The sequence below is a fragment of the Capricornis sumatraensis genome, chromosome 5 (assembly GCF_032405125.1).
Source record: "Capricornis sumatraensis isolate serow.1 chromosome 5, serow.2, whole genome shotgun sequence".
In the NCBI taxonomy this organism is placed as follows: domain Eukaryota; kingdom Metazoa; phylum Chordata; class Mammalia; order Artiodactyla; family Bovidae; genus Capricornis; species Capricornis sumatraensis.
The window spans coordinates 27,385,692-27,398,396 of record NC_091073.1 but is presented as its reverse complement, the minus strand read 5'-3'; the positions used below and the strand labels follow the sequence as shown (position 1 = coordinate 27,398,396).

The 12,705-nt window shown below is 37.4% G+C and overlaps 1 protein-coding gene across 6 annotated transcripts in view; it reads left to right on the top strand.

Annotated features, from left to right (window-relative positions):
- DGKB (diacylglycerol kinase beta) overlaps positions 1-12,705 on the top strand; it is a 799,100-nt gene that overhangs the window by 571,737 nt on the left and 214,658 nt on the right. For all 6 annotated transcript variants that reach the window (XM_068972349.1, XM_068972347.1, XM_068972346.1 and 3 more), the window contains one exon: positions 2,997-3,087. In XM_068972349.1, coding sequence (XP_068828450.1) covers positions 2,997-3,087 — 91 coding nt within the window. The remainder of the gene's footprint in view (positions 1-2,996; positions 3,088-12,705) is intronic.

The window sequence follows — 12,705 nt, the reverse complement described above, 5'->3', positions numbered from 1 at the left end:
AAAATGTAAACTCATAAACTCATAGTCCCCCTTTCTTTCCCTTTGATATCACCACATATACCTCCAGATAATGCAGGTATGGCAGAAATCAGTGTTATCTAATACTACCAGTTCGTATTGATGCACCCTAATTTATGTCTCTTAAATTAAGCCTCTTCTTCCATTTTCTTTGCCCCTTGGTTTAGGCCTTCAATTCTTTTTCACTTGCACTATTCCAGTTACCACACTTCTGTCCATAGCACTAACAGTTTCGCCATTGCCACTCAGTTATTCATTTATGTTATTTTATCCATATAACAAGACTGGCCACATCCCTCCAGTGCTAACAGACTTCTATAGCATCCTGTAAATCTGTAATATCAAGTCTAAACCCCTTAACTTGGCATACCCCTAGTTAGCCCATGCTTAGCAATCTCTTTAAGTCATTCTGCATGCTTTTTTTTTTTTTTTTTAACTTGGAGCATAATTGCTTTACAGTGTTGTGTTGGGTTTCTGCCATACAACACCAGGAATCAGTCATAAGTGTATATATATCCCCTTCTTCTTGACCCTCCCTTTCTCCTCCCATCCCTACCCCTCCAGGTCACACTGAACTCTTAAAAACCTGCCCCAGAACTTGTCTCACTTTCATCCTGTTTGTCTTCTTCTTATCCATTATGATGTCACCTTCTCGTCTAAAGCTTTCTGGACCCTTGAGGTAAAAGCAGGAGATTCATCAAACTGTTTTTTCACAATATTTCAGTCATATTTAATTTAGAGAATTAGCTTTTTAATTATTTTATATGCCCATAAACTTTAACATTCTGAGCTCCTTAGAGACAAAGATAATCATGTTCATAGTTGTATCTTTAAGATAAACACAGAATATGAAAGTTAATGTTCTCACTGAAAGTTGATTGCATGAGTGATGAATAAATGAATCCAGGAAGGTCTGGATAAAAGGTCAACAGAAAAGTATTATTAGAAAACGTGTTGAATGTAGAAAGCCAATTCCAAACAGCAGCAGCATAAAACATATACTAAATATCATTTAAGGATTGTCTAGAGACTATTTGATACTGAACAATGTCTTCCTATCAATTTATTGAATGATATCTTTTTATGATAATGATGCATTAATAGGAAAATATTTTTAATTTTCCTAAACTTCAATCAATGTGTAGAATTGTGAAACTACATTTATTCTATAAAGTAGACTGTTTTCATTAATTTAACATAAACGTACATGTAGGCCTAGACCCATAGGTCTTATTGTTAAATGTTTGACATTGTTTTCTCTAGCTAGTTATCATCTATTTCTGTCTACTCAGACATATGAAATCAGGCCATATCCAAGGAAGACAGTCTTGAGAAAAAGAATGATAATTCATAGTGCTAGAATCCTCTGAAACTTACCTTGGTTTTCAGATTATCGGCCTTAATATGGTAATTAATGCAAGAAGGGCAAGTGAAAGTTTTGTAAGCAAATAAACCTTGTGTGAAACTAAATATTATTGGATGTGTCTAGGTAGATAAGGTTATTTTTATAATTCATAATTTCATATCAGAGAACTCTGTACAAGACAGCATAACAATAAGCACTCCTGTTTTTTTATAACAGGCAATAGTATTTGCATTAAATAGTAAGGTCCTTGCAAAGTGTCTTTTTTAATTGTCGAAATGTTTTACATTCTAATGTGAAAAGCCCATGTCAGTGTTTATAAAGAAAAAAATAATTTGCTGTTAAGTGACATTTGAATATCATAAAAATTTTCTTTAGTTTTGCTTTCATGTGTGAAAACATATATCTCATTTTACCCGTATTTTCTTCTAACTGAGGGCATGACAGTATGTTAGACTATGTATAATTAAAAACTGCAGCTTTTTGTGAAAATTAATTTTTAGATCCAGTACTAGATTATATAAAAATCTAGTCATCCTTTGTACAATTACTTTAAATGACCATTAATTTAATTACCTGTACAAAGAAACAAAGATATGGTCACTGATTTCTGGGAAAAAATAAATTTTGAATATCTTAATTCCAGATTAAACACTGTAATAATTTAAAACTATATTTTATTTGCAACTTTGTCATGCTGATAACTCCACTCCAGTACTCTTGCCTGGAAACTCCCATGGACGGAGGAACCTGGTGGGCTGCAGTCCATGGGGTCGCTGAGAGTTGGACACGAGTCAGTGACTTCACTTTCACTTTTCACTATCATGCATTGGAGAAGGAAATGGCAACCCACTCCAGTGTTCTTGCCTGGAGAATCCCAGGGACAGGGGAGCCTGGTGGGCTGCCGTCTATGTGGTCGCACAGAGTCGGACACGACTGAAGCGACTTAGTAGCAGCAGCAGCCGCATGCTGATAAAATATTGTTATTACTTCTTTAGTTCTATCAGGCTGTATCATAATTTCCCACTGTCATTCATGTAACAGAGGACAGTATCTTTAAATGATAATTGATAGTGATCTAAAAAATGCTAAATTTTATCCTGTGGATAACTATTTTTTTATTTTTAATATACGTTCCAATCATGGTAATTTCTAGTCAATGCATAGCCATCTAGAAAAATTGAGCATATTTAAGTTCAGTTTCCTGAAAAAGGAAAAAAAAAAAGATCTCATGAAAAGTCTAGACCTTTTTTTTTTCTCTTTCTTCTAATGATTACAGAGTGGCTGGTCTCAAATCAAGTTGTCTAAGAACTAGCTACAAATCATAAGCACTAAAACCATATTTTAAAATCTGAGCAACCACTGTTATAGAAAAGGCAAAGATATACTTGAATCTGTCAGATCAACACATCCCTATAATCCCCTCCAGGACAATCACATAATTTGACAATAGCACTTAAACTTTGAAAATTATGTGAGCATTTTTTACATAACAGATGGTACATGTCCTCACACCTTTTCTATCACTCATAATACAAGACAGGTCTACCCCATTTTTAAAAATCCCTTCTGTTATTAATAATTGCCTAAGCTGCTTCTTCCTTTCCTTTTTCAGAATGAAGAACAAATTTTGGTATTTTGAGTTTGGCACATCTGAAACTTTCTCAGCCACCTGCAAGAAGCTACATGAATCTGTAGAAATAGAAGTAAGAAAATGAATTCTCTTTATAATTCTATGAAATGGCTTGAGTTTATTAATTTGTTGTGATAGCCCATGGAAGAAGTTAGAATTTTAGCAATCCTCATAGCTTTACCCAGTATTCTAAAATGTCTTTTCTGTCACTCATTGAAAATCTAGCACTATCTGAAATACTAATGAAAAGTTAAGTGTGAGTATGCATTGTTTAATACAGCATAAAAGAACTGAGAAGTGGAAACAACTGTAGACATCGCTGGATATAGTATGGACAGAAAGCTGTAAGATAAAAGAAAGTACTTGAAGGGAAAGAAAAAAAGTTGCAGAATACATGAAAAAAAAACATATTATTTTTAGGTCTCAATATCATATAACCTTTAAAAATACAGTTCACTAAAATTGTACTTGCTTTCATGAATAAAGGTTAAAAAATATACTTTTCCATTTCCTATGCCCATTCATTAGCTAGGTTTTCTCGGTTGCTGAGGTTGCCATTTCCCCATTACATTTGTAGAAAGTGAAAAAGTCAAGAAAGAGAGCAAAGATGGCAAGAAAAGATAGACTTTAAAAAGGTTTGGAGCAAATATGTCTATCAAAATTAGATACATTGTAGGACTAAAAATTTTGGAGACAAGTTATAATAAAAAATGGCTTAGTTTTATTTAGACATTTTTAGGGGTTAAAGAAAAAGGAAAAGTTAAATTTTGATAAGTAGTAAAGACAAATGAACAGGATCGTGAAACAAGGATGCTTAATGACTAGCTTATGTGAATTGAGAAATACTGGCTTTAACACTTTTCATTTTAAAAAGAAACAACTTGTCAGCTGAGACCTAAATCTTTAGTGGCAACTTTTCAGGTAATAAGTTTGGTAGACAAAAGTAGTTAGGGACCACAGAGAAATATGATCATCTGGCTAGGTTCTTCATTATCCCAGCCTTCTAATTTACTGTTAATAACAGCAAAAGTGGTACTAATTCAGACTATATCTCTTCAGGCTTTTTCCTCATCATGATTGATAAATAAAGTATTACAGATAAAATTGATTGTCATGATACGGGAAAGGCGCTTCATGACTGAAACAGCTCATAATCCTGAAAAGGATTATTTTCACAAAAGGTGAAGGATTTGGGCTCAATATGGACTTTCTGTGACTGCTATTTGTGATGATATATGTGTGTATATGTTATATATATATATATACATACACTTATATAGCTATATGTACATATATATATTTATAAAAACCTCATTTATTAAAACTCATTATTTAAAAACTTATTATATAGTAGATTTTAAATATTTCTGCCCTCAAAAACTGTTGCTTAAAGAAAATCTGTAGCAAAAGGCAAAAATGAAAAAGAAAAAACTGAAGTGTGGCTTTGGTTGAATATAGGGTAAATACTGTGAAACCTCTTGCACTTCTCTGTACCTTCACCTACCAATGAACATAGATTGAACATAAACTGAACATAAATTGAAAAAAAATTATCTGAGAGAGATACTTCATGCTCATGGTTAGGTAAACTCACGGTGGTAGTGATATTAGTTCTTCTCAACTTGAGCTAAAGACTTAATGCAATCCCCAAATTCCAGCAAATTATTCTGTGAATATCAGCAAACTGATTCTAAAATTCATCCAGAGAGTCAAAAGACCCGAATAGCCAAAACAATATTGAAGGAGAACAAATTTGGAGCACTGACACTATCTGTCTTTAAGACCTACTACAAAATAATCATCTGAGTTAAATTCACCCATTCCAGTCCATTTTAGTTCACTGATTCCTAGAATGTCGACGTTCACCCTTGCCATCTCTTGTTTGACCACTTCCAATTTTCCTTGATTCATGGACCTGACATTCCAGGTTCCTGTGCAATATTGCTCTTTACAGCATTGGATCTTGCTTCTATCACCAGTCACATCCACAACTGGGTATTGTTTTTGCTTTGGCTCCATCCCTTCATTCTTTCTGGAGTTACTTCTCCACTGATCTCCAGTAGCATATTGGGCACCTAATGACCTGGGGAGTTCCTCTTTTGATATCCTATCATTTTGCCTTTTCATGCTGTTCATGGGGTTCTCAAGGCAAGAATACTGAAGTGGCTTACCATTCCCTTCTCCAGTGGACCACGTTCTGTCAGACCTCTCCACCATGACCCACCCGTCTTGGGTTGCCCCACAGGCATGGCTTGGTTTCACTGAGTTAGACAAGGCTGTGGTCCTAGTGTGATTAGATTGACTAGATTTCTGTGAGTATGATTTCAGTGTGTCTGCCCTCTGATGCCCTCTTGCAACACCTACCATCTTACTTGGGTTTCTCTTACCTTGGGCGTGAGGTATCTCTTCACGGCTGCTCCAGCAAAGCACAGCCTGCTCTTTACCTTGGACGAGGGGTATCTCCTTACTGCCACCGTTCCTGACTTTCAACGTGGGATAGCTGCTCTAGGCCTTCCTGCGCCTGCGCAGCTCAGATGAACATTACATCTACTACTGCGGGTAGGAATCCCTCAGAAGAAATGGAGTAGCCATCATGGTCAACAAGAGAGTCCAAAATGCAGTACTTGAATGCAATCTATAAAACGACAGAATGATCTCTGTTCATCTCCAAGGCAAACCATTCAATATCACAGTTATCGAAGTCTGTGCCCCAACCAGTAATGCTGAAGAAGCTGAAGATGAATGGTTTTATGAAGACCTACAAGACCTTTTAGAACTAACACCCAAAAAAGATGTCCTTTTCATTATAGGGGACTGGAATGCAAAAGTAGGAAGTCAAGAAACACCTGGAGTAACAGGCAAATTTGGCCTTGGAGTGCGGAATGAACAGGGCAAACACTAATAGAGTTTTGCCAAGAAAATGCACTGGTCATAGCAAACACCCTCTTCCAACAACACAAGAGACGACTCTACACATGGACATCACTGGACGGTCAACACCGAAATCAGATTGATTATATTCTCTGCAGCCAAAGATGGAGAAGCTCTATACAGTCAACAAAAACAAGACCAGGAGCTGACTGTGGCTCAGATCATGAACTTCTTATTACCAAATTGAGACATAAATTGAAGAAAGTAGGGAAAGCAGGTAGACCATTCAAGTATGACCTCAATCAAATCCCTTATGAGTATACAGTGGAAGTGAGAAATAGATTTAAGGGCCTAGATCTGATAGATAGAGTGCCTGATGAACTATGGAATGAGGTTCATGACATTGTACAGGAGACAGGGATCAAGACCATCCCCATGGAAAAGAAATGCCAAAAAGCAAAATGGCTGTCTGGGGAAGGCTTACAAATAGCTGTGAAAAGGAGAGAGGCAAAAAGCCAAGGAGAAAAGGAAAGATATAAGTATCTGAATGCAGAGTTCCAAAGAATAGCAAGAAGAGATAAGAAAGCCTTCTTCAGTGATCAGTGCAAAGAAATAGAGGAAAAGAACAGAATGGGAAAGACTAGAGATCTCTTCAAGAAAATTAGAGATACCAAGGGAACATTTCATGCAAAGATGGGCTTGATAAAGGACAGAAATGGTATGGACCTAACAGAAGCAGAAGATATTAAGAAGAGGTGGCAAGAATACACGGAAGAACTGTACAAAAAAGATCTTCATGACCCAGCTGATCATGATGATGTGATCACTCACCTAGAGCCAGACATCCTGGAATATGAAGTCAAGTGGGCCTTAGAAAGCATCACTACGAACAAAGCTAGTGGAGGTGATGGAATTCCAGCTGAGCTATCTCAAATCCTGAAAGATGATGCTGTGAAAGTGCTGCACTCAATATGTCAACAAATTTGGAAAACTCAGCAGTGGCCACAGGACTGGAAAAGGTCAATTTTCATTCCAATCCCAAAGAAAGGCAATGCCAAAGAATGCTCAAACTACCGCACAATTGCACTCTTCTCACATGCTAGTAATGTAATGCTCAAAATTCTCCAAGCCAGGCTTCAGCAATACATGAACTGTGAACTTCAAGCTGGTTTTAGAAAAGGCAGAGGAACCAGAGATCAAATTGCCCACCTTCGCTGGATCATGGAAAAAGCAAGAGAGTTCCAGAAAAACATCTATTTCTGCTTTATTGACTATGCCAAAGGAAAATTCTAAAAGAGATGGGAATACCAGACCACCTGACTTGCCTCTTGAGAAATCTGTATGCAGGTCAGGAAGCAATAGTTAGAACTAGACATGGAACAACAGACTGGTTCCAAATAAGAAAAGGTGTACGTCAAGGCTGTAAGTTGTCACCCTGCTTATTTAACTTGTATGCAGAGTACATCATGAGAAATGCTGGACTGGAAGAAACACAAGCTGGAATCAAGGTTGCCGGGAGAAATATCAATCACCTCAGATATGCAGATGAGACCACCCTTATGACAGAAAGTGCAGAGGAACTAAAAAGCCTCTTGATGAAAGTGAAAGAGGAGAGCAAAAAAGTTAGCTTAAAGCTCAACATTCAGAAAACGAAGATCATGGCATCCGGTCCCATCACTCCATGGGAAATAGATGAGGAAATAGCAGAAACAGTTTCAGACTTTATTTTTTGGGGCTCCAAAATCACTGCAGATGGTGACTGCAGCCATGAAATTAAAAGACGCTTACTCCTTGGAAGAAAAGTTATGACCAACCTAGATAGCATATTCAAAAGCAGGGACATTACTTTGCCGACTAAGGTCTGTCTAGTCAAGGCTATGGTTTTTCCTGTGGTCATGTATGGATGTGAGAGTTGGACTGTGAAGAAGGCTGAGTGCCGAAGAATTGATGCTTTTGAACTGTGATGTTGGAGAAGACTCTTGAGAGTCCCTTGGACTGCAAGGAGATCCAACCAGTGCATTCTGAAGATCAACCCTGGGATTTCTTTAGAAGGAATGATGCTAGAGCAGAAGCTCCAGTACTTTGGCCACCTCATGAGAAGAGTTGACTCATTGGAAAAGACTCTGATGCTGGGAGGGATTGGGGGCAATAGGAGAAAGGGACAACAGAGGATGAGATGGCTGAATGGCATCACAGGCTCAATGGAGATGAGTCTGAGTGAACTCCAGGAGATGGTGATGAACAGGGAGGCCTGCGTGCTGTGATTCATGGGGTCGCAAAGAGTCGGACATGACTGAGCGACTGAACTGAAACTGACAAAGTAATCAAAACAGTGTGATATTGGTGAAAGAACAGACAAAACAAGAAAACACTGTAGAACCCAGAAATATATTCCCATAAATATAATCACCTGTTCTGTGACAAATGAGGAAAGCCAATAGAATGGTGAAGAGAAAGTTTTTAAACAAATAGTGCTGGCATGACTGGAAATCACTGGCAAAAAAAAAAAAAAAACCTTCACAGGCCTTCATCTTTAATAAAAATCACTGCAAATGGATCACAGAGCTAGATGTAAAATGCAAAACTCTCAAGCTTCTAGAAGATAACATAGGAGGAAACCTAAATGGCCTTGAGTATAATGATGCCTTTTAGATACAACACCAAAGGCAAAAGACAAGGAAAAAGAATTGATAAGCCAGACTTCATTGAAATTAAAACTTCTGGGGTTTAAAAGACAGTGTCAGGAGAATGAGAAAACAAATCACAGACTAATATTTGCAAAAGACATATTTGATAAAGAACTTTGTATATTCAAAACGTACAGAGAACCCCTACAATTCAACAGTAAGAAAATAAACAACACTATTGAAAACTGGGTCAAAGACTTTAACTGATACCTCACCCAAGGAGATACACAGATGACAAATGAGCAGGTGAAATGACACTCCACGTCATATTTCATAAGGAGAATGCAAATTAAAACAACAATGATACTGCTACACACCTATCAGGATATTGCTAAAACAAAAAGCTGGTGAGGATATGGAGCAATAGGGGGTCCAAATCATTTCCAGTGGGAATGCAAAGTGGTACAGTGACTTTGGAAGAGAGTTGGGAAGTTTCTTACAGAGCTAAACATGCCCTTACCACATGATCCAGCAATCCTACTCTTTAGCACTTACCCAGAGGAGTTGAAAATATATGTACACGCAAAAACATGCCCATGGATGTTAATAAAAAATTATTTAAGAATTGACACAACTTGGAGGCAAACAAGAGGTCCTTTCGCAGATGAATGGAAAAATAAGTTGTGGTATATCCAGACAATAGAATATTATTCAGTGCTGAAAAGCTACCAAACTGAAAAGACATGAAGGAAACTTCAATGCATCTTCCTAAGTGAAAGAAGTCATGGTGAAAAAGCTATATGCTGTATAATGCATATGATATTCTGGAAAAGATAAAACTATGCAGACAGTAAAAGATCAGTAATTGCCAATTAAGGAGGAGGTGGGGAGGAACAGGCAAAACACAGAAGTTTTTAGGGCAATAAAAATACTCTATATGATATAATGATGGTGACTACATGTCATTATACATTTTTTCAAAGGCATAGACTGTATACCAAGAGTGAACTCAAATGGAAACTATAAACTTTGGGTGATTATGAAGTGTTGGGGTAGATTCATCAGTTGTAACAAATGTACCACTCGGATAGAGGTTGATGATAGTGGGAGAGGCTATGCACTTGTAGGAACAGGAAGTATACAGGAAATATCGATACCTTCCCCTCAATTTTGCCATGAGCCTCAAACTGCTCTAAAAAATAAAGTCTTAATTTCCAAAAAGAAAACACATCAATCTATCATACAGTATTATGTTTGTCACAAAGTGAAAAATGTTCAAGGAAAAGTTTATATCATATAGCAAAAGACACGGAATGAAAATAAGTATGGAAAACATTGATTTTAACATTACAAGTGGTAAGATTCAGTAATTTTGTTCCACCAAGCTTTACTTCTTGAGAAGAACTCTTTAGGGCCGTGTTTCTACATGTCCTCCAAGTCTGGCTTCCCAGCTCTACATTTACTGCCTTATTCTAGCCACCACTAGGGTAGCATTTATTAAGTCAGAGCCAGCGCTGTGCACTCCTCATTCTATTGTTCTATATCTTGAAATACTGTTATAATTTGTATGCATGTATCTTACTTCTAAAACTTGGTTTGTGTGTGTGTTTGTGTGTATGGATGGTGATGTAAAATCTGCTTCTCTACTCACTTTTTAATGAATCCAGTCTATCATATTAGCAGAATATACGCCTTTGTACCCTCAAGGTTACTTCCTAATTAAATATAATAAAAACAGCAATTTGGAAATTTGATTCTGCTTGCTCTTGCTTCCTGTTTGGCCTAAAATTATACCAACTATGGTTTGAAAATATATAACAGAATAAAAGCACTTCAGTACAAGAGTACCTCAAGTAATAGATATATATTTTTGATGACAGCTTCTTCAAAACAAACCATTTGCTGTGTGACCCTTTATTTCACATCTTTTATTTAGGAAGCTCTTTTTTTCCCCAAAGAAGGTGAATATTTGGAATAATGTTAGTATCAAGAGGTAATAGGGTGTGCTGCAGTCCATGGGGTTGCAGAGTCGGACATGACCGACTGAACAATAATAGTTGATAGTAATAATAGTTAAGATTTATCAGTTATTAAATATACCTCATGCTTGGTGCTAAGCAATGCACATCCGTTACCTGATTTAGTCTTCCCCCAAATCCTTTTGTTTAAAGAGATTCTATTGTTTCTCTAGTGCAGAGACACATATGAGCATTTTATTTCATAATTTAAAGAAACAATAAGAATTGTATTGCTTGCTGCCAAAATATTTAAATCTAAGGAAACAGATCAATTGGAGAATGAATACACACACACACACACACACACACACATACTTTTGTTGTTTAGTCACTAAGTCGTGTCTGACTCTGCAACCCAATGGACTGCAGCACGCCAGGCTTCCCTATCCCTCACTGTCTCTTGGAGTTTGCTCAAATACTGTGAAAGAGATTTAACAAAGGTGAAATTTTTAACTTGAAGAGTTTCTTATCTTCTAACTTCATAACAAAATATAAAGAAATTTAAAAATTAAATTAATAGTTTAAATTTACAAGGTAATATATTAAAAGCAACATTTATATTAAACTGGAGCATGGATATGTACCTAACACTCTCGTGTCGTCAACTGGGATTGAAGCTTATGAAGTTCATGAATTTTTAATTTACTCTTTGTACTGGCAAGGTTCATGAGAGAATAAAATGCCCCATTCTCCAAAGTATTTCAGTCTTTTGGTATTTTGTGAGACTTGGGAGGATGGTATTTTAAGGCCAAAACTTCCATCATCCAATCCTGAGTTTTGTTTTAATGATTAAGATGTAAAACTTAGATATTTCCATAAAACCTAAATGAGTTCAAGAATTAACAAATTTCAAGAAGTGTGTCAGGGACACAAAGCTAATTAGCAGAATTAGAAAGACAAGATTCTGATTGACCAGTAATCTGGAAAGCACAATTATTAAAGACAGTAAGGCAGATTTTCACAGCTTTGTCTATGCTCCATATATCAAAATCATCCTGGATGATATCGCAGCATGTACTTAGAGAACCTGAGCCCAGCCTCCCCCCTCCAAAAGACTCTCTTGGAATGGGAGAAATAAAACTTTGGATGAATATTCTTTCTTAAATTCTTTATGAGGCATCAGTTCAGTTCAGTTCAGTTCAGTTCAGTCGCTCAGTCGTGTCCAACTCTTGGAGACCCCATGAATCGCAGCACGCCAGGCCTCCCTGTCCATCACCAACTCCCAGAGTTCACACAGATTCATGTCCATCGAGTCAGTGATGCCATCCAGCCATCTCATCCTCTGTCGTCCCCTTCTCCTCCTGCCCCCAATCCCTCCCAGCATCAGAGTCTTTTCCAATGAGTCAACTCTTTGCATGAGGTGGCCAAAGTACTGGAGTTTCAGCTTCAGCATCATTCCTTCCAAAGAAATCCCAGGGTTGATCTCCTTCAGAATGGACTGGTTGGATCTCCTTGCAGTCCAAGGGACTCTCAAGAGTCTTCACCAACACCGCAGTTCAAATGCATCAATTCTTCGGTACTCAGCCTTCTTCACAGTCCAACTCTCACATCCATACACGACTACTGGAAAAACCATAGCCTTGACTAGACGGACCTTATTCGGCAAACTAAAGTCTCTGCTTTTCAATCTGCTGTCTAGGTTGGTCATAACTTTTCTTCCAAGGAGTAAGCGTCTTTTAATTTCATGGCTGCAGTCACCATCTGCAGTGATTTTGGAGCCCCCCAATATAAAGTCTGAAACTGTTTCCACTGTTTCTCCATCTATTTCCCATGGAGTGATGGGACCGGATGCCATGATCTTCGTTTTCTGAATGTTGAGCTTTAAGCCAACTTTTTCAGTCTCCTCTTTCACTTTCATCAAGAGGCTTTTTAGTTCCTCTTCACTTTCTGCCATAAGGGTGGTGTCATCTGCATATCTGAGGTTACTGATATTTCTCCTGGCAATCTTGATTCCAGGTTGTGTTTCTTCCAGTCCAGCATTTCTCATGATGTACTCTGCATACAAGTTAAATAAGCAGGGTGACAATATACACCCTTGACCTACTCCTTTTTCTATTTGGAACCAGTCTGTTTTTCCATGTCTAGTTCTAACCGTTGCTTCCTGGCCTGCATACAGATTTCTCAAGAGGCAGGTCAGGTGGTCTGGTATTCCCATCTCTTTCAGAATTTTCCACA